Raw genomic sequence first — 22,696 nt, forward strand, 5'->3', positions numbered from 1 at the left:
ACTCGGAGTCCTCGTATAAAAACAGTAGAAGTCTGGATGTATTCTAGGATAGTTGAGCCACATGGCGGATTTGCTTGTTTGTTATGTTAAGCAGTAGGCGAGTGCCTTTTTTTTAAGGCACTTGCCGGCTTAAAACGAAACTAGAATTTGAATTTCATTTTATTTTCCCAGCGTGTTTGTCCCATTGAAGACACCATTAGAAAAAAAAATCGCATCGAAATAAAAAAAAAAATCGCCAAAAATCCAAAACCCGAGTGATTTCGAACGCGACCCGAGTGATTTCGAACGCGAACGCGACCCGAGTGATTATAACAAGCCTTTTAGAAGGAAAGTAGAAATCTCGGGGGTGAAAGTTTCAGGTTTTGGCTTCCATTGTGTGGGTCTATGGGATAGAAGGCCTGGCTTCATGAGAGTGACCTTACGTTAGTAAATGATTTTTACTCTCTAGAAGCCGCCTGGCTACTCGAACCTCGAACCTCTGCATCAATTCGTAACTTCCCCACAGCTTGGATTACAGGCGCACGCCACAACGCCCAGTGTGCAAGAAGTGCAAGAAGAGCGAGTTTTTCTATGGTATCTTCAAAAAGATTTTTTTCCCTTCTTTCAGCTTGCACCAAGTATTACGGTAGTGGTTGTGCAGAGTGGTTGATGTTTGTTGTGTGAAGGTGTGTGTGGGGTGTGCGTGTGTGTGCTTGTTTGAATGAAAAAAGAAAAATTTGAAAAATGTGAATACACGTAGATTTAGCGATGAAATAAGAAATAATAATGTAATAATAATAAACTGAAGGAAAGTTCTCTGACCTAGAGTTCAAAACAAGGCTCTACATTATTATTTCTTATTTCATCGCTAAATCTACGTGTATTCACATTTTTCACATTTCTTATTTCATTCAAAAAATCACACACACGCACACCCCACACACATACCTTCACACAACAAACATCAACCACTCTGCACAATCACTACCGTAATACTTGGTGCAAGCTGAAAGAGGGGAAAAAATCTTTTTGAAGATACCATAGAAAAACTCGCTCTTCTTGCACTTCACTAGGTGGTACGTACTGTACGCGTACCGACTGCTTATGTGCAGCGAGTGATTCCGAAATAGGTGTAAAACTTTGTAAAAAAGTGTCAAAACGGCAAATATTCAACTTCTCCTGGACTTTGGAGGCTCAGATGCAAGTATTTTAGGTTGTGAATTATTTAGGGTGAGATTGTACATGTTTGAAAACCATTAAACGGTGAGGTGCGAAACTACACTAGCGCCCAGTTTCGCACCGGCCGATTACCAGCATACCTCATCACCAATAGGCAATACTTGTTCCCAAATGTAATGACAAGTCTCTCAAAAAGTCTCGGTCACATTTCGAGGTCAATAATATACCCACCTCCTTTCCAAATATCGCGATCGGGAACGGCTGTAATGTATTTCAGCTTTGATCTCGATGTCGTTCGAATCCTCAGTCAGAGTCAGACATCACTTCGCAGATCGCTTGGATTCGCCGTGCGCCGTAATCAGTAGAGGCGCATGGCCAAATATTGGAGACTGTCTCCAATGTGGGAGATTATCTCCAATATCAGAGACTTTTGTAAAGAATTTGGGTATCCAATTTCAGAGACAGTCTCCAGTTTTGGAGACCAATTTCCTTTGTTTACATTTGCTGCAAAAGGGTTACCTTGGCGGCAAATAAAAATGTGATGAGCAGATTCCTCATGAAAAATTACCCCTTTTTACCGTCTACTTTAAAAATTCACCGTCTACTTTTGTTTTGATAAGGATTTTTGTTGTTAATCACACACAAAACAAATGGGCTTCTGACCTCAGTGAGACAAAATTTTGGGTGGAAAAAATCATGCTTTTGTTGGTGTTGTTTCTTTTGTCCTTTTGGTTTTGCAAAGCAAGTCTCCAATGTGGGAGATTGTCTCCCCTATTGGAGAGAGTCTCCCATATTGGCCGTGCGCCTCTACAGGTAATGGACTGAAGTTATGCGACCAAAAGATTCGCCTGTAGCTACCTCGGGCGAAGTTCGTGCAGGCTCCACTCCACTTCACTACCGCTACACTACGCTCCACCTACCCGAACTTCGGTACCATGAACCATTTCGGATATACCGAGTGACAAAGGTGGGATGAAATGATGGTTTATTGTAAAAATTACAGAAAAAAATATAACGAGAAAGATAAATAGCTTAATATCTTACTCTACACCCGCATTTCACTCCGTGTCCATCCTCCGGCTATCCTCAAAATTGGTGAATTTGGGCCAGTATCAAATTCCTCACACGTATTATTCACGGCCGATTTCAAAACATTGTATGCGCGTATCGAGTGGACCTTAATAGAAACACTGATGTGTGTTGCTGCCCTCTACGTTCGTTGCATACAATGTTTTGAAATCGGCCGTGAATAATACGTGTGAGGAATTTGTTACTGGCCCAAAATCACCAATTTTGAGGATAACCGGAGGATGGAAACGGAGTGAAATACGGGTGTAGAGTAAGATATCAAGCTATTTATCTTTCTCGTTATATTTTTTTCTGTAATTTTTATAATAAACCATCATTACATCCCACCTTTGTCACTCGGTATATTCGAAATGGTTCAGGGTCCCGAAGTTCAGGTAGGTGGAGCGTAGTGTAGCGGTAGTGAAGTGGAGTGGAGCCTGCACGAACTTCGCCCTAGGTAGCCTGTAGCATGCTGGCAGTTTGTTCGCCACATGTTCGCATGATTTGCCGAATGCCGATATGTTTTTTTTTCGGCTTTTTGCGCATAAGTGCAAATGTTGCACCCACAGTCGCCCCACTGGTTCGTAGAGTGATGCTACCCCTGATTCTCCGGCCGAGCATCGGCCCACGGCCCGCTCGCTATCACGCTGGTATATGCTGTGGCCTGGTACGGGTACGTCGACTTAAATCGAAACTGCTTTCATCAATGTACGAACGTGATACTGAACGAGCGGTGTCACCACTTCCGGTGAACTAGGACTACGTTGCAGTCGCACACAATCGAAAGCTTGGTAAACCCGGTCCTATGACGTCATAGACACAGACAGTGCGGATTGGCGCATCGGCTGCATCAGCATGCTCATGAATAATTCATATACATGTAGACCTAGTCTATTCATGTCTTCACTAGATTCCAAAAGGCCTATCGACTATCGGTAAAGTCGCTCACTTGGGTATCTTTGTCGGCCGCTATTCTCGTCTCAGCCACCGGTTGACGAGGAAAAGAGCCAAGTCGCGAGGCCTTGTCAAAAGGCTACTCAGCCTCAGGAATGGCGCAAATATTAACTGCTGAAGGATGCGCGCTATATTTAAGCCAAAACAACAACAACATTGTTAGGGTAGGCCTAGAACCTCTAAGACACCATTCTCAGCTCATAATTTTTAAAACTAGTTCACTGGAAATCGGTTCAGGAAACCAGTTTGGAAGATCGCTTTGCTAGCATTCCCATTTGATCAGCTGAAAGTGGTTTTCAAAACCACTTCACGTAAAGTGGCCTTATTGCTATGGGAGTGCTCTCAATGGGGATGACATGTTTCGCACAAAATTTGAAACCGCAGCCAGGGGTGTGAGTGGTCACAAATAAATAGATCTGAAAAAAGCTAGAGTGAACATTGAAAAAATCTGAAATAAAAAGAGTTCCAATAATTGTTGTACAAGTGGAAAGCCAAAAATATGCTGAAATTAAGCTGGAAAAAAAAACTGGACACTCACACCCGTGAGGAGCGTAGTCATTCTACACGAAAATGTGAGAAGATCGCTTCCCGAAAAACAGTTGTATCCTCACTTAAGCTAAAAGTAATAGTTAAACCAGTTCAACGAGGCAAAGAGATCTAGAAAACTGACGTTAGGGGCATTACCTGGTTGAAGTCACCAGTCCATTCACTGCCGTTTATTTCGTCAGCACTGGTGACTTCTTTCCACTCCCATTGACTTTGTACACAACGAGTGCACACTCACCGACACGAGAAGAGAGGTGACTAATTTCACGATAAGGCTATGTTAGACTTGTTTTAAGGCTAGAGGCTGAGGGGCGCAGCCGGGCAAAGGAAAATGGTCGCATTCACGTCACTGCTGAGGAGACAAAACCTCCGATCGAAGGCCATTCATGTAGGGGAGAATGGGGTAAAAAAAGGCCATGGGAAAATAGGCCGCCTGTTAGTTTTTAGCTCACTGCTCGAGAATGGTAGGGTCAAATGGATTACTGTTTGTGTACATGTAGTATTTGAGACAGTTCTTTAGCACTGATTTTGGGCAGAGAGAACGTTGCACAGCCCAGTGCACATGGCCAGGAGGAGCACAAAACCAGCAGAACCTCAGAATCAAAGTTGTGAAAGTACATGTAGCATTGCCACTTAATAGAAGCAAGTACTGTACCTACCCAGTAATGTGTATTAACTTTTATCTTAGTTTACCTGTGGAAATTACATGTATTATTGTGCAAGCTAGAACTGTTGTAAATTTCACCACTTTCCCTCTTTTTTTCTGACTGGATGCCTATGAACTCAACATGTCTAATTGGGCAAATGAGTGCACCCGTATTACTACATAATTAAAACTCTATGTTTACATCTGTAAAACTTTAAAATGCAGTGTAGACCACCATGCTTGATTATATATATGTATGTGTCCACAACCAATAAAACATGAAGACTGTACACAATAATATAACTGACAGTAAAAAACACAATCCAACTTTTTTTTTCTCCATAATTTTGGATAGGATTGATAAACTAATCCTAAAATGGGGGTGTTTGGTAAATACATGTAACTGAATGTTAATAATATCGGACGCCTAGAATTGTGCACTGCGATCAATTTCGGCGACTTAAATCGTGCTCTAAACCCCAAAATAATTGCTTGATTGAGAAGACGATGAGGCTAGTAGAAACGTTGAAACACTGATCAAACAACCGTAAAAAGCATAAACGTTTACCTACTTTGACAACCTTTAAACCTGTATAGATGTATGTACATGTAGGGCTGTTATTTGCCTCCAACATTAGTTCCAACCAGGGCATTGGCAAAAAAAAAAAACCTTCCCTAAAAGTTTGCTGAAAATTCAAATTTTGTATCTTTATATTCATGAAATCTATTTTCTATACACTGTATTCCTTGAAATTGTTTAGTTTTTAATAGTTGGAAACTACCGAAAAAATGAAGAATATTCACCTCTTTCTTGACTTTGAAAGATCATTTTATGCTGTTATACTGGGTAAATACTTGTAGTCCCACATGTAGACTTTCGTAGTGTTGACAAAGTGTACAACGATCAGAAACGATCAAAATATCACACGATCAACGTCGTTTTCAATTAATGTTCCAACACCATGAAAGTCTACATGTGGGACTACAAAAAAAATTTTTTTATAATGTTACACGCCGTCAGTATTTTAGTCACATATGTAGACTTTCTTGGTGTATGGAAAACCGACGGCCATTATTTATAGATTTAATGATGCAAAATGTGAAATTTTAGCAACTTTTGTAAAAGTTATTTGTTTTTGTAGCATCAAAGAACGATCTTTCAGAGTCAAGAAAGAGGTGAATATTTTTATGTTCTTGATAGTTTCCAAATCAAAACAATCAAGAAAATATAGATGAGATGGTCGTTTCATGGATTCAAAGATGCAAAACATGCAATTTTAGCAATTTTGGTGAAGGTTCACCCCCCCCCCCGGCTGGTTAATTGTAAACGCCAGTTTATTAATAGCGTTTAAAATAATGTTTTTCAAACTAGACTTACATGTAATGGCTCGGGCCTGTCAGAGAGAAGCTCCCATTCTGACCTCACACCTCTACTACCAAGGCTAGAACTACTGGGAAATGCATGTACTTTAATACTGTATAGTGTGTACAATGTATTCATATACATGTACATGTACTTGTTTTTCATGCCTGATTTATTGTTTGATTTTTCTGGAAAAAAATCTTTTTGTTTGTTCACTGGTTTAGAAGGTATTCCACAGCTGAGCAAGCATTAACCTACACATGTACATTTTACAGTTAAAGCTCTGCACAATAGAATGTGCTTAGTGTACAATGTAGTACATGTAAGATGAACAGTTGAATTAATATTTCATGATATTTTCCCATAGGTTTTATTTCGATATTTCATTAGGTGACCGTTGAGGTACTAACAAGTTTAGGAGTAAACCATTCTGTATTTTCATGTACAACACCTACTTAGCTTGTTGTACGCGAGCAAATGGGAGACTGAATGTCAAACATTCCTACCATCCAAAATGTACGGTCGCATGGCTTGAGGTGACGTCACAATACGATTCAGTTCTTTGCGCTCAGTCAAAAATGAAGGTGAAATACGTGCATAGCTTGCTGGTTACATGCGCTATGTTGCCCGAGGTCATGTGCGCTTGTGGGATTTGCTTTTTTCCTTAAATCAATATTTTTGCTCTCTTTTCATAGATTACTGCATGGAAAAACTCTTGTTTTTTCATATTTTCGCTTAACTCTGATGCGTTGTACAACGCAAATAGGGAATATTCTTATTCGCGCAATGGTGCGAGATTTCGCATTAGGTGAAAGAAAGAAACACTCTATTCAACTCTGCTAAGGCCTCATTGAATAGAGCATCTTTCTTTCACCTCATGTGAAATCTCGCACCATCACACTCATGCCTATTCGCTATTTGTATACTGTTCCCCCTTCTCTCTCAGAAACATACAGTGTATACACATCCCAATATCTCCCCATACAGTTCTCACTTCCCTGTCTCTAACCTTTTACTGGTACTTTTCAAACTTAAAATTTTGAAAAGTGAAAGTGATACCCTTCTTAGTCCTACTCACAACCCCTCCCCCACCCCCCCCAAAAAAAAAAGGACAACACATATGATTGGGGGAGGTGGGGTCAAATGTGATTTGCACAGAGGCATTCTAGATGTACATGAATAAAGCAAGACATGTACCTGTACATGTAACAAGCCTTTATTAATGTACATGTGCTGGTACATGCATCTGTTACTTGTAAATTCACATTTTCATTACATGTAGGCTTACATGTTCCCTTCAGGTAAATGTGCTACATTACTGTAGTACAGTTAATAATTATTTTCATATGTACATGTAGCATAGATCCGATACAGTAATCGTTATTCCTTTCTCTCCCTCTCTCTCCTTCTCTCTGTTTTCTTTGACAGTATGAAGACAAGGAAGAGGTTGTCCTGTGGATGAACACCGTAGGTCCGTACCACAATCGACAGGAGACATACAGTTACTTCTCCCTCCCGTTCTGTAGAGGGCCCCAGCAGGGCATCAGCCATTATCATGAAACTCTCGGCGAGGCGTTGCAGGGCGTCGAGCTCGAGTTTAGCGGGCTTGACATCGATTTCAAGTGTAAGTCTTGAAAGCAGGGATGTGATGAAAATATTACTGATTTAGAATTTAACATTCTTTTTTTTTTTAGATGTTTTAAATTGTATTCAATGTTATAAAATCATTTTAAAATGTGTTCTATTTTTGTGTGCAAACCCTACTAGCAAGAAATTCATTGCTGCTACTCTTGCATTGGCATTCCCTTACTTTCGTGTTTCATATTCAATGAATTGAAAAATGCAATGGATAATGCAATTACTGTATTGAATCAGAGCCAAATAATACATTACTATTCCTGTTGAGTTTTCCATACAATGTAGATGTCCATGTTTATCATTCATTACAGTGAGGTTCTGAAGATTAACCATAGAGGACATTCAGGTTTCTTTTAATTTTTTTTATGAAGTAGAGCAATTAATGAGTTATTAAGAATGATTAAGTCTATTGCATTTACATCTTATTTCATTTCCTGTATTTTTCTTGATATTTTGTGTTAAGCCCACATTTTATATTTTGCTACATAATTATACGATTATATGTGTACTATTTATATTGTAAGGAGCATTGTTTTAGTTGTCTTAGAACAGCAGTCTCTTTTGACAAGCTTTTAGGGACTCTCCCCATATTGTGTAATATTATTGATTGCTATAATATGTATTATATAATTTGTTTTTATGTGGAAATGGATAATTAAATAAATGAATATTGTTTCTGTGATACTGATATTTTAGAAAGCCTTAATTCACTGCTATAAATGCTACGCTGATGTTTGCTCTAAATTACTAGAAGAATTGTAGTAATTAAGTATAATTAATTGTGCTTTCTCTCTTCCTCTCTCTGTTATTATTTTTAGTGGATAAACCCCAGACTCAGTACTGTGAGATTGAGGTCACAGACGAGATCTTGAGAGCTTTCTCATATGCCGTCAAGAATCATTATTGGTACCAGATGTATATTGATGATCTACCCATCTGGGGTAAGTATTTGCACTGTAACACTAAACCCATTGTCTAATGGAACGAGAGGCCATTTCATAAAGCTATTTTTTAGTGACGCCCCCAGCCAATTACATGTAGATGGAAGAATTTCAGTAGCTTAAACCAATAGATAGATACTGACAATGTGTTTCATGAAATGCTCCCCTTGTGGTCCCTGTGCAAAACATATGGGAATTATAATAAAAATGATTATAATGATAATAATATAGGTATATTTACCCAGGGAAGGTACTTCAGTTCTGAAAACTGTTCTCCCAGCGGGCCCTGCTATTATTATTACCCCAGCTTTAGCTGGGCTGCCTAGGCGCTCAAAGCATTCAAGGAATTTCTTCCTACTGGGTACCCATTCACCTCACCTGGGTTGAGTGCAGCACAATGTGGATAAATTTCTTGCTGAAGGAAATTACGCCATGGCTGGGATTCGAACCCACGACCCTCTGTTTCAAAGTCAGAAGACTAATCCACTGGGCCACAACGCTCGACATGATTAATAAGAATCAGTTGTCAGTAGGTTAACAGTACTAAAGATGTATCCTGTATGCAGACCATTCTGGGAGAGGGGACGGTTTCTCTCAACATATCTTGTTTTATGGCCGACTGTTCACACCTGTATATGAGGCTTGGACATGAACTTGGTCTCATGGAGATATATGCATATTTTGTGGAGGGGTAAAAGAAACATTAAGAGGTAACCCTGATTTAGTCAAATTTTCTGGCCATAGAATCTGATTCACTTTGGAGAAATTTGACGTAGAAGATGTACGTGATACGTGTACAGTGTTCGTTCACATGTTTTTCACCCTGTCAGAAAATTGCTCCTACTATAAGATGAAGGATTTTACTAACATGGCAGGTTGAAGCTCAGTGTTGGTGACCATTCACAGAATTTATTCTGTTGAAATGAGCATTATCATCTGCAAACATGCACACTATTTTTAGCCTTAAGTGGGTTTCTTAATGCCCTGTCACATCGTTTCTTGCAAGCTTTGCGGATGAGCTGAGGGTGATTGCCCGCAACTCACCCGCAAAAATGTTTTGAGCATGTTCAAAACTTTTATGCCTTCAAATTAGACTTGCGTGCGCTTCTGCGTGTGAGTTGTGTCCGAGATACTGTCAATGCGGCCGACCTGCAGGTCACAAAAATAGTTACCCGCAAGTCACAGGCAAGGCTTGACGGAACGATGTGACTGGGCCTTTAAATTCCATGTCGCCTAATCATCTCTCATTCTCTAATTCACACGATATCTCATCACTTAGGTATCATTGGAGAGGCAGATGACAATGGTCAGGACTACCATATCTGGACGCACAAGAAACTGGACATCGGCTACAACGGCAACCAGATCGTTGATGTCAACTTGACCTCTGAGGTCAAGGTCAAACTCGAGAAAGGGATCAAGATTCCGTTCACGTATCAGATTCAGTGGAAGAAGTCAGCTGTCACCTACAAGAAGCGATTTGACAAGTACCTTGATCCCAACTTCTTCCAACACAGGGTAGGTCAATCGACTCCTTCTGCAAATCAAAAAAAAAATCAACCAATTTATTGTCTTAACTATCTTTTGGCCTAGAGCTTTGTTACCTTGTATTGTCTAAACAGTAACAATGAAAGATGGGTTGTGCACACCACCTGTGTGTAGTGAGATTAGGCTGGAATACACAAACTTCTTTAAGATCTATAATTCTCTTTTGTAATCAGCTTTTATATTTGGATTGGAGAGTCGCTGGGTACTGAGCACAGGTGCAATAAACAGCTTAGCTATTAATGACATGTAATGGAGGTTTGGGCTCTTAGCAGAATTGATAAAGACATGATGATTATTTTCATGAATTGTAAAATCTTTTTGGGATAACATTGTTTTCAAGGGAATAAAAGTGTTGTCAAGTTCTTAAGGTATTTTGCCAAATTGTTCAGTTTGTGAACAATTGAGTTCTGTCAATATATGTGCACATTTTTTTATTCATTTTTATTATTATTATTTGGGAGGGAGGGAGGGGGGGGTAATTTCTCTTTTACTGCTGCTTGGTAAATTTCTCTCCTGATTATGAGTATTAAACAATATTGTTCATAACAGTAGTTGCATGTAGTTTCTCTAATTTAATCAATTCAATATGTAACTCTGCAAGCACAGACCTTCGGTGACGCACACAAATGGTTTAGTCATGAAAGAAGTCTAGCACAAAGTGTTGGAATAGCTACATCTTTCATACACTATCCCCATTCTTCTCCCGTAGTCTGATAATTCAGACCCCTATTGTGTGCTGAACTGCAAACTGTTCATGGGGAGTGTTTCACGAAAGTACTTGTGAGATGTTTTATCCCACAGCTACTAAAGTGAAAGTCAAGACAACTACACTTCTCATCCAATAAAAACCAAGGAAAGTTTACAGATGACAAACATTGATTACATACGTGTGCCCTTCATTCTTCGTCTTTTATTCTTTAATCATAGTAACTTCTACTATTTTGGTTTCTCCGCATCTTATAGATTCATTGGTTTTCCATCTTTAATTCCTTCATGATGGTCATCTTCTTGGTTGGACTTGTCTCCATGATTCTCATGAGGACTCTAAGGAAAGACTACGCTCGTTACAGCAGGGATGATGATCTGGATGACATGGTATGTAGGATTGATATTATGGCCCGTTTTCGGAACTCTGGTTTAACTTAAGTCGTGGGGAGCCAAATGTGACACGGGTCTCCATAACCACATTATCAATTTATCATCACATTTGACATTCAAAGCATTGCAAATCATCTTAACAGGATACATGCGATGATAGTTTTATTCATCATATAAACATTGGAAAGATCCCATTTGACCCAAAATGAAGCATTTAGGTGTAAGGAAATGTTTGATGCTTAAAACTTCCTATAATTTTAGTCCAGATTTAGACCATGGTTTGGGTTAAAGCAGAGTTCAAAATGTTGGCCATTAACATTGTAAGAAGAAGCAATATTTTCTTTCGATTGAAAAGGGTATTTCTTATCTCCTGCTATATAATCAACAATCCTGAATTACTTAAACAAAATAAAAGTCATTTGCTATCTAAAAGGGCAACAAATTATTGAGCCTCTTCATTCGTCCTTCGAGCGCTCAACAGGCAGACCGCTTAGGATGCCCAGTACGGCTGTATCTGACCTGATCCACAAATACCATGCCTGCCGTAAGAATGGTGATACCTTGATCCTGAAATCATAGTTTATCATGTCCCAATAAATAACTGAATGTTTGGCTTTATTAAAGGAGAATGAAACCCTTGAAACCAGCTGAATCCATATCAAAGAGAAAAATCAAAGAAACATATTGTTGAAAGTTTGAGGAAGATTGAATGAATAATAAGAAAGTTATGAGCATTCGAATATTGAGATCACTAGTGCCATGTAGATCCTCCCAACGGCAATGCGACCAGGATCTGTGATATCACACACGTACAACTCCCTCATTACTTTAGTACTTATTTCACTTATATTCTCACTTTTATAGAGTCTATCACAAGGTGAGGTGTTCTCTTTACGAGAGGACAAGTACAGAGGTTTCACAACATTATATCAATGATGAATCGTTTGTCATATGATTAGAATGAGCAAAAAGAGATGTTTTGGGGTATATTTTCAGTGTCCAAATGGGAGAGTTGTACGTGTGTGACATCACAGATCTTGGTCGCATTGCCAATGGGAGGATCTCCATAGCATTAGTGATCTCGACATTCAAATGCTCATAACTCTTTTATTGCTAGTCCTATTTTTCTCAAAGTTTTGTTGATCTTATTCTTTGATTTTTCTGCTTTCACAAAAGCTAACTTGCTCCAAGAGTTTCATTCTCCTTTAAGTGGTTGTCAATCCTGTCTTATCTAAAGAATTGCAATTATGATTGAATTGGCAGCGAAATCAGCAATTTTGATTTTGAATCTTGGACAGAGTTTAATTATTGTGAAGGTTTCTTTAATGTCACAAGTGTTATTAAAACGAGAAAGATTTTTACATGTGCTACTGTAAAACTACTCACTTTCATCTATATTGAATGGATCACATATATGTTTTATTTCTCTCAAATAGGAACGTGACCTTGGTGATGAGTATGGATGGAAGCAGGTTCATGGGGATGTGTTCAGACCGCCAACGTACCCTTCTGTATTCTCTGCATTGATAGGCAATGGATATCACATGTGTACTGTAGTACTCTCTGTCATTGTTTTCTGCATTTGGGGCCATCTATACACAGAGTGAGTATTATCAAGAAAATATGTGATGTGTCCAAATCCAAACATTGTTTAAAAAAAAATTGAATAAATAAGAATGTTTTTTTCTGGAATATGAAAATGGAATGCAAAGTAGGAAGAGTTTGAAAGAATAAAAAAGTTATGGCAGTTTAGAAATGACATTAATAGTGAAAAGGCTGTGTAAAAGGATGCAATCAATATGGAAATAAATAGCAAAAGTACACTTTGCATCAAATTTCATTGAATGTGTGATTGATTGATTGATTGAACCTACGCTGTCTTAATTTCAGCCGTGGATCCATCCTCAGTACAGCCATCTTTGCCTATGCTGCTACAGCACCTGTAAATGGGTATTATGGAGGAGGACTGTATTCAAGAATAGGAGGTGAGTTGTGTTGATTCTTTTCTCATGTTGCCCTGGTATATTATATTGATTCATAGTAATGATTAACATGATATGCCATATGTCTGTTTAAAAAAAACATTTGCAGGCACAGATGCCTCCCTAAATGAACAAGGTACAGTGAAGAAAAAATCAATAATAAGAATAAGCATGTATATATCTATCTTGAAATATTCTTTTCCGAGCCACATTGTTTATTATTATTACCCCGGCTTTTGCTTTTGCTCGAGCTGCCTTTCAGCGCTCGGTGCATTCAAGGAATTAATCCTGCCGGGTACCCATTCACCTCACTTGGGTTGAGTGCAGCACAATTTGGATAAATTTCTTGCTGAAGGAAATTACGCCATGGCTGGGATTCGAACCGTTGACCCTCTCGTTTCAAAGTCAGAAGACTAATCCACTGGGCCACAACGCTCCACGTTGAGCCTGGGTGAATTCTTCTCTGATATCCCCCCCCCCCTAAAGTCCAGGAAAACTGACAACAAAGGCCCCTGAAATTCCCAAATTATCCAAATTAAATTGAATAACAGTGTAGCAGATCTGAGCTGGAGAGCTAACATGTAGCCCAGAAAAATTGACTGCAAGGGATCCATTTGGCATAAAATTGATCCCATGCAGCTCCTTTTTCTTCAGGGTCCCATTGCATAAAAGTTACTATTATAGTAACATTGCCATCCAATGGTAACTACTAACTACCATGGTAACAATGCTAATCAGCCAATCAAAATCAAGGATTTCAGGAAAGTTACCATAATAGTAACTTCTATGCAATGGGTCCCTGGAATGTTAACAGTTGGTAACCCTTCTCGGGTACATAAATGTCAATATTATTTATTAATGCATAGCTTTAGGCCGTTTTGTTGTATTTCTGTAAGGTGATATTCAATATAAATTTTGTAGGACCGCCTTTAACAGCTATCCTTGCTAGTGTACTCTCGGTGTGCATATAAACTCTTCTTTCTTGAGTCAGAATCATCTGTGCTTGGTATAATACTTCTTAAAGGGGAAATTGCTTTTGAAAATGACAGACCCTTTTTTTTTGGAGGGGGGATGTCAGATTTTTTGCCATTTTGTGAGAACCATTTATCAATGGCATTAACATAAGTTGTTACCATGACAATGCGGTACTGTAGTGTAATGAGCCCCCAAAATATGAGGGGGCCAGACATGGCCCCAAGCCCCCTCCCATCTGTATGCCAGTGATGCAGTATCAAAATGTTCATCTTGTTCATCTTCCACACAGGACCATATCGTCTTTACTCCATAATAATTGTCAAAGTTGTTTTTAAGTTATGTTACCAAAATGTGCAAGCACATTGATTTTTCTAAAGAGAATAATAGATCCAGTCAGGCATAGGTACACTATCGTTACATTTTGGTAATTTATCCAAATGTGCCGTAACAGGGGCCACTTTTTGTATCAATGTTCGTCTGTGCGTGTGTATTTGATTTATCGAAATGGAAATGAATATATTCATCTTTATTTTGCAGGTAAATCATGGATCAAACAGATGGTATTGGGTGCTTTTCTTGTTCCAATGAGCGTCTGTGGTGTTGCTTTCTTAATTAATCTAATTGCTATGTATTATCATGCATCAAGAGCTATCCCATTAGGCACTATGGTAAGTAAAACTGAATATCCATAGTTTTATATTAGACAATCATCTCACATTCCAATCTTAGAAATGCGTATTGGCAGTTGAATTTTTTTCATCTGTTTATTCTTCATGAAATTTTGAATTTTGATTTTTTTTTTAATATTCTAGTGGCCACTCTCAGAAGTGTTTAAGTACAGACGAAGAATATAGCCTAAAATTTGTCTCCTATTCCATACTTGGAAAGTGGTTTCATATGGAAAATATATGCCAGTATTTACCTTAATAGGAAACTCAATCAAAATGAATTCCAATATAAGTCACAAAATTTATCCAATAAAACACTTTTTCACCGTTATAAAAATGATAAAAGCCAACTATTTTTCTTCCCCTTGTCAGGCGACTTTCCAACCACCGCTAAAAAGTAGTTGATGATAACCCTGTATATAATCAAATGATTGAATGAATATTCCTCTCTTTGGTACAGCTTGCAGTGACAGCTATCTGCCTGTTTGTGATCTTACCCCTCAATCTGGTGGGTACCATCCTGGGTAGGGCCTTAGCCGGTCAACCAAACCACCCATGCAGGGTCAACGCAGTGCCACGCCCCATCCCAGAGAAGAAATGGTTCATGGAACCTTTGGTCATCGTGCTGCTTGGGGGCGTCCTACCCTTCGGTTCTATCTTCATTGAAATGTAAGTTTTTAGACTTGGGGTGAAAAAAACAACAACATAAGAGCGGACATGAATATGCATGCCTCCATCCCGTCTCCATTTTTATTCATTTTCCATTTACAAATTATATCAAGTCTGTCAGCCACCTGCTCATAGTGACCATGAAAACAGTTTCCCATGGAAGCAGATGATGTGTATGAGAAGCCGCCTATAGCAGCATCTTGCTACAAATGCCATATTTATGTGTTTGAGTGTTTAATAAAGACAAGTTTCAGTGGCCCACATTCTGAACCAATTGCCAATTGTGACAGGTATATCTCGCATTGCAAGTTCAATTTATTAGCTCATTTGACATTCAAGTCATTCGTAATTGTATGTCAATAATAATTGAAATAATAATAAATAATAATGATGATAGCTGGATTTAAAAAGCGCTTTTTGCCTGAGGATACAAAGCGCTGCTATTATTACCCCGGCTTTAGCTCGAGCTACCATCACCGGCGGTCAGAGCATTCAAGGAAATAATCCTGCCGGGTACCCATTCACATCACCTGGGTCGAGTGCAGCACAGTGTGGATAAATTTCTTGCTGAAGGAAAACTGAATGTAGATAGTTGTCTTTATCAGAAGGAACATACAATGTAAACAATTTTTTGACATATTCAGCTTGCTATGATTTGGGCAAACAGTAAGATGATGGCCTTAGTTAAAGTGGACTTCAGAATCCTGTCCTGTATATTGTTTGTCTGGTGCAGCCATCATTTTATTTTATCTTACTTTATATTAATCCTCACAGGTACTTCATCTTCACATCTTTCTGGGCCTACAAGATCTACTACGTCTTTGGCTTCATGTTGCTGGTGTTTGGCATCCTGGCCGTGGTGACGATATGCGTCACCATCGTCTGTACCTACTTCTTACTCAATGCAGAGGATTATCGCTGGCAGTGGACAAGCTTCCTGGCAGCGGCCTCTACATCCTTCTATGTCTACCTGTATAGTTTCTATTACTTCCTCTTCAAAACAAAGTAAGTCAGACATCTGAGCTCACTTGAACCATTTGCTCTAAAGTGAATATTGGTCTGTAACTGATTTAATACAATCTCCAATTAATTATCTATCTAGGATATAATGCAGGCTTGCGAAAATTTCATGTTTCTCCATCGACGCATCTCTCTGTATAAAAAAGATAGGGAACAATAAAGATACAAAAAAGATAATAGTTTCTGTATGCTTAGACAGTCAAAAAAGGGTTATAGCAGGCAACTACACAGGTCTGCAACATGCTAGCAGAAATGGCCCAAATTTAGGGTAATTTTTTATTCATAAACCCCATGTTGAGCTGGCAGCAGTAATAACAAAAATATGTTATGATTTTAATTAAAGAAATGGACAGTCTGTTTATTATGCACTGCCTCGACCAAACGTTAGCACACACTGCATGCTATCTCTGCATGTTTGATTTCATCTTGTTATAAGCAGGCCTGCCAACTTCTCCTTTTTTCCAGGAGTTACCCCGTTCTTCAGATTTATTTTCAACCAAAATCAGGAGCACTCCGTTTTTCCATTTATTTTTGATAAAAATGAATCAGCCTATATATGTATTTGTGTGGTAGGGTGTGGCTTGTGTGTATGGGTGTAAGAGTAATATAGTGTTTCAACCTTTTTAATTTCTCAGTGTTTAAATATAAGAATGCTAAACATATCTTAATTAAAAAAAAGTGAGGGAGGCACACTTGACATCGAGCAGAAAAATGGGCAATTAAGACTTATTTATATGATACATTTAAGTTTTTATTTTCAAAACTTACTACAACTGTACTAGATCTCCTAGATCTTATCACCGGTCTCACTTTTTTTTTTCAGAATGTATGGCTTGTTTCAAACAACATTTTACTTTGGTTACATGGCACTGTTCAGCTTAGCACTGGGAGTGATGTGTGGAACCATCGGCTACGTCGGTACGGGAACTTTTGTAAGAAAGATCTACTCCACCGTCAAAATAGATTAGAGCAGTTTTGGAGTGGATCGGCCATCTGGCTATGTGCATCAGGATTTGAATTGGCTGTGGAATGGAGAAAAGACTTTGAATCTTGATTCGGTGGAATTGGAACTATGATTGTCGAGGCTGGTTATGGATTTGTAAGGCATGTACAACTACTCAAATGTTAAAATAGAAAGGCATTAAAACTTGTATTTTGTATGACTCAGTTTTATTTACAATGCGTTAGTGCCCTTCTGTCTTTTAAAAAATGATGAAATTGAAAGAGATGGGAATATTCCGTCAGTGTGTAATTCATTGTTTCAGAGAATGGCAGTTGTATTTTCAAGCTAGCCTGCACCCATGCACAACCAGTGCTAGCAAATGTTCAATTAACCCCTGTGTTGTTTGTTTAAATGTACATGGGTAGATGGTGATTAATCAAGAGGGAGAAAGAAAGGGGAAAGGAAGATGAGAAAAATGAGAACAAAAGATACAGTGAAAGAGATATTGAGATGAATGGGGGAAAATTGTCTCAAAGTTATCGTCTGGTGCCAGCGCTTCTCAACTGGTGAAGTTAACCCACTTTTGGGATGCAGCGCTTCAAAGATTCTGACAAAAAGTGTCTTTCTCATTCACATTTATTATTACTCTTCTACTCTCACAAGCCACTGCAGACCTTGATGTTAAAATGGGTTGAGAACCACCAAGCCAGTTTGAATTCAGATCCTTAAAAAGCGCTAATTCTAAGCTTAATTAGACCATTTCAATAAATAGATTGGCATATTGCAGATTAGACAAGGAAGATAGAGATATTGAGAGTTTGAGAAAGAAAGACAAAACCAGAAGATTGTCAAGCCAGTCTAATGTTGATTATGTATCAGAAGACATGTGAAGCTACATCTTGATCTATTTTATGACGTGACAATTTTCACTGCATAAGCATAGAAAAATATCACTGAATATATTTATAACAAATATTGAGGAGGCTTAAATGAATTCATGTACCATTTGATTAATCAACAAATGTAGTATTGATTTAAAAATAGGTTTGGAAATAAGTTTAAGAGCGCTTTGAAAGTCTCTAATTCGAGTATTAGATGTTCATATATTTAAGAATATAGCATTGAGATTTGAAAATATATATATTTTATTTCAGTCCAGTTCATTTTTTTTCACGATGAATTTTTATCTTTCCTTTTTTCATGCTTTGTCTTGTGTCATTGTGTTTTTCTATTGTGAGTTTTATGGTGTTTTGAAAACTGGAATAACTGGAGTTTGTTTTCTTCATGTTCTAAAAATATTCTTTCTCTATTAATTGACATGAAAGATAAATGATTACTTTTCGAAAGGTTGTTTTACCTTTTCATTTAACTATCAATCCCAATGATATTTAAGTGAAAGTGAAGATGCAGTCTCAGAAATAATTAGAAATAAGATATTTATGTGATGAAAAGGGAGGTTCACTTTTGTTTGCAATGATTCATTAATCTTATGGAGGATGTGTTGGCAGTTAATGTTCAGTAGCACATATTAATTTTATGTATGCTTTCCACATGTATGTATGCTTACTACAAGTATGTACTTTTGAACAACTTGACCTGTGAATAGCCTTTGCCGTAAAATATTTGAGGTAAAAATTTGATGTTGAATTTCTCACCAAGGTATATGTTGATTTAATTTACATATAATATGAATTTGTTGGATTTTAGGTAAGTTTCGGGTTTGTTTTTCTCTTTTTTCTTTAAATTTATTTTGCTGCATGAATGCCTGTATTGTATGGCAATTAGAGGGCTGACTGGCAGTTTTTGTTCTTTTTGATTAGTTAATGGAGAGTAATTTTTACATGTAATTAGGCAGGGCTAATTGATGCATCGACTGATTAAATCCCTTGTTTGTCAGATTACAAGACCTGGGGCCTGTAACACAAAGCTTAGCAATGATTGTAGAACATTTTTAAACAATTTGATTGTATTGCCTAAAATGTACATTCAATCATGAAAATCAAGTGCACGATCAATCACTAACTTTTGTGTTAACGGGACCCTTGGCGGTGTTTCACAAGTGCATGTTATTTCGTTGATGGATACACGGGTAGAGGGATGCATTTCGTACCATATGCTTCTGGGAATTGAAGTGCGATTTCTAAGTCACATTTAGATATTTGTGGAACAGCCCCTATTTTGGATTATCCATTGTATGGTTGGTATGATGCTTTGGTGTAAGCTCTGTGTGTTAAGAAGAAGTGCAATAGAGTTGCAGTTCCAGGATCGCACCATTATGGTTCACACAGCTTGAACAGCCTGGGCTATCTTGTCGGTCTTGGAAGGTTTTATATTGAGATTTCCTCATTAGATCACCAATTTGCACATAATATAATATTGAATGATCTGTAATGGGGCTAGTTGACATGTCATTGTTGCTATGCCAGACTGCTCAAACAATCTTCTAAATTCCTCCTGGATTAGTCTGTTAATTTGTGGAAAGGAATGTGATTTCAACCTATTTTATTCCTACAGTAGGGTTTATTTGATTCCTTATTAGAGTTATTCACATTTCTCCACAATGCATATCGTTCCATTATGTTCACAATTGAGACAGTTTGTTTGTTTTCCTCAAAATTTTTATGTAGTTTGCCCACAAAGCTCATTAAATTATTTGGCTTGGGTTGGTGAGACAGACATTCACATTTTACGATAAAGAATTTAATAACAGTAAATTCAAGAATTTTTCTATTCAATTGGTTCTAAGCAAGTTATAGGATTTTGACATACCATCTTTATAAATCTCTATTTTGGCCTACTTGCATCATTTAAGAGCATGCCAAAGATTTGTTTGTTTCATTTTATTTTGTTTTTTTTTAACCTATAATGTTTTATAATATGCTTTCATGTTTATGTAATCCATTAATGAAAAGTGCCTGTACTTCTGAAAGCATTTGGTATTGTTTTGTAAGCTTGGGACAAAATTTGCTTCTCAAAAAATTTATTTCCACTACATGAGTGACAAGTTTGGTAGTACTCTGTGATAAATTGTAGTAGTGAGATTAGAAATGATTCAAAAAGTAAAAAGATGGTGATTGCAAGAGAAACAGAGGTGAGCAGATGGTATACATCATTCATCTTACTATCTTAAAATTAACCTGATGTAGGTTTTAATAATTGGCATTGCCTGGGCGCTTGAAAATGATGGTTGATTGTTAAACATTGGTTTCAAGCAACAAAATGTCGAAGCCTACCCATGCACCACCTAAGCACTTAAACTTGTGCCATATTTTACACTTGCAATGAAAGAGGTCTCTTTGTTCATTGGTTTAGTCGTACATGTTGTCCATCTCAGATTTATGTCCCTTTCATACTTATCATGGTTCTGTTTAGTAAGCATTGATGTCATTACCCAATGCTAAGTGTAAATGATAATATAGCTCCCAGCTCTTTAAATGCCTTAGTTTCGATAACACTGTAAAAAATGAAACCATGGTGTTTACTTTAAACACCAGTCATTGTAGTGTGAGAGGAACACACATTCGGGTGGTAAAGATACACCATGGAGTTTGAATTTAACACCAAATGGCGTCATATTATTAATATATAAGACCAAAGAGTGTCATATTCAGGTGTTAAAGATACACCACAGAGCTTGGGTATAACACTCAATATTGTTGATATAACCAACAGAATAACACCAATGGATGTTAAACCAAAAAAAGTCACTGGTGTAGAATGCTTGTTGTGGTCCTCTGTACAACACTGACTGGTAGAGTTATAACACCACTGTCTTTGTAGCAAACCTTTAACTCGTTTCTAAATATGACAGTTTTGAAATAGGCTGATTGACAAACACCAAAGAAAATGGTAATTCAAACATGGTTTGTTCTCTTGCACTGACATTCAGTATACCATTGTGATTGTACTTGCATATGATACTTTTGTTGTGTAATATTTGTTGTTTTGGAACTCTGTATTTTGTGGTTTGTGGCAAAAGGAACTACATCTGCGCATCACACACTTGTCTAAAGTTCCTTCCTTGTGCTTGTAAGGGCAGGTAATATTGATTACCAATCATAATTACCAGTTCAACTCTACACACAAAGACCAACTACATTCTCAATGTTTCCAATATGCACATTATTATGTTCTTGCATCTCTTTTTGCACTCTTCATGACCAATTTCAAAACACAAAGAATATTTTTATTCTCAGTCATGCAGTTTTGAAAAATTTATATTGGGGTTCTTTTTGAAATCATACATTTGTGTATTCTCATGATTTTTCAGAAGCACATTGCATGCAAAAAAGGGTAACAACCTTTTCATATTCGCTAAATTTTATTTTAATTGTTAGTTTAGTATTTGCAATATAACTCATTTGAATCAGTCTGTATGAGTATATATATTTTTTATCTTAATGATTACTGTATGATGAAGTGTATTGCTTTTGTATTTCAAGGGATATGTTTGGCTGCTCCTGTCTCCTGAAAGCATGGTTGTCCCATACTCACATTGATAGTTCTAAACTTTCATAAGTGGTATTATTTACCAAAGTGTATTATACTTTCTGTAACATATATTATTTCTACTGTGTGAAATGTATAGCTAAAGAAGAGATTATGAATTGCTCTGTACATATGAAAATTTGAATAGAAATTGATAGCTCCCCTTCATCATAGTTTTTGTAGATATATATTATTATGTATATTTGTTTAACGTTATGATCAAGTCCAATTTTGGTTGCCAATAGCCCGTTAAGATAAAGTCATTTTTGTTTTTATTTCCCCAACAATTTATGGTTACTGTCTCTATGGTTGATATTTAAAATGATAAGCAAAGAAAATGCGCTTATATGTATGTGAAGTTGATTCTTATTCGATGATTAAATAAATCGCTGACTTGACACTCGTAAATACATGCTTGGTGTCTTGTGTGTGTTGACAAATCACTAGTTCTAATTAAATGAAGTTAAAGTAATTTAGTAGAGATTCACGAGACGTAAGAAAACATAAGACGTAAAAAAATGATGTGAAGTTTACAGACGTGGTGATGGTTCAATTATCATCATTGTGATTGTCATCGTCAGCATCAAATAACACTTGTACTCTTTTAGTTAGCCTATATGATTGGTGTACATCTATTGCCTATCTTGTGGTTAGAACTATACTTAAAGGGGAATCCAGCCTTGGCCATAAAATGTTGTGTTGGGAAGGAGAAAAATCAATTAAACAGAATGGTGAAAGTTTGAAAGAAATCGGACAAGCAATAAGAAAGTCATAGCTGCTTTAAAATTGAGATCATTAATAGTATGTAGATTTCAAATTGGCAACTGGGTAAGTAAATTATGACAAGAGGCAAGGACAACTTTCCCATAGGCCATGTACTTTATTATCAGGGATTTGTGGTTTTCTCCTAAGTACCCATTCCCCTGGGGCAGTAATCTAAATATAACCCAGGTAGTATATTGATTTATGTCCGCATGAAAGAAAAATGTAA

General features: G+C 37.4%; 1 protein-coding gene across 1 annotated transcript in view; it reads left to right on the forward strand.

Annotated features, from left to right (window-relative positions):
* The window catches only part of LOC129282058 (transmembrane 9 superfamily member 3-like), a 30,350-nt gene extending 8,237 nt beyond the window's left edge, over window positions 1-22,113 (forward strand). The window contains exons 2-11 of the mRNA XM_064113110.1: window positions 7,164-7,359; window positions 8,192-8,314; window positions 9,594-9,832; window positions 10,826-10,957; window positions 12,397-12,563; window positions 12,851-12,945; window positions 14,455-14,585; window positions 15,046-15,254; window positions 16,029-16,259; window positions 17,098-22,113. Coding sequence (XP_063969180.1) covers window positions 7,164-7,359; window positions 8,192-8,314; window positions 9,594-9,832; window positions 10,826-10,957; window positions 12,397-12,563; window positions 12,851-12,945; window positions 14,455-14,585; window positions 15,046-15,254; window positions 16,029-16,259; window positions 17,098-17,242 — 1,668 coding nt within the window. The 3' untranslated portion in view covers window positions 17,243-22,113. The remainder of the gene's footprint in view (window positions 1-7,163; window positions 7,360-8,191; window positions 8,315-9,593; window positions 9,833-10,825; window positions 10,958-12,396; window positions 12,564-12,850; window positions 12,946-14,454; window positions 14,586-15,045; window positions 15,255-16,028; window positions 16,260-17,097) is intronic.
* Window positions 22,114-22,696: the final 583 nt, after the last annotated feature.

Source organism: Lytechinus pictus, chromosome 18, assembly GCF_037042905.1.
Source record: "Lytechinus pictus isolate F3 Inbred chromosome 18, Lp3.0, whole genome shotgun sequence".
Classification (NCBI taxonomy): Eukaryota; Metazoa; Echinodermata; class Echinoidea; order Temnopleuroida; family Toxopneustidae; genus Lytechinus; species Lytechinus pictus.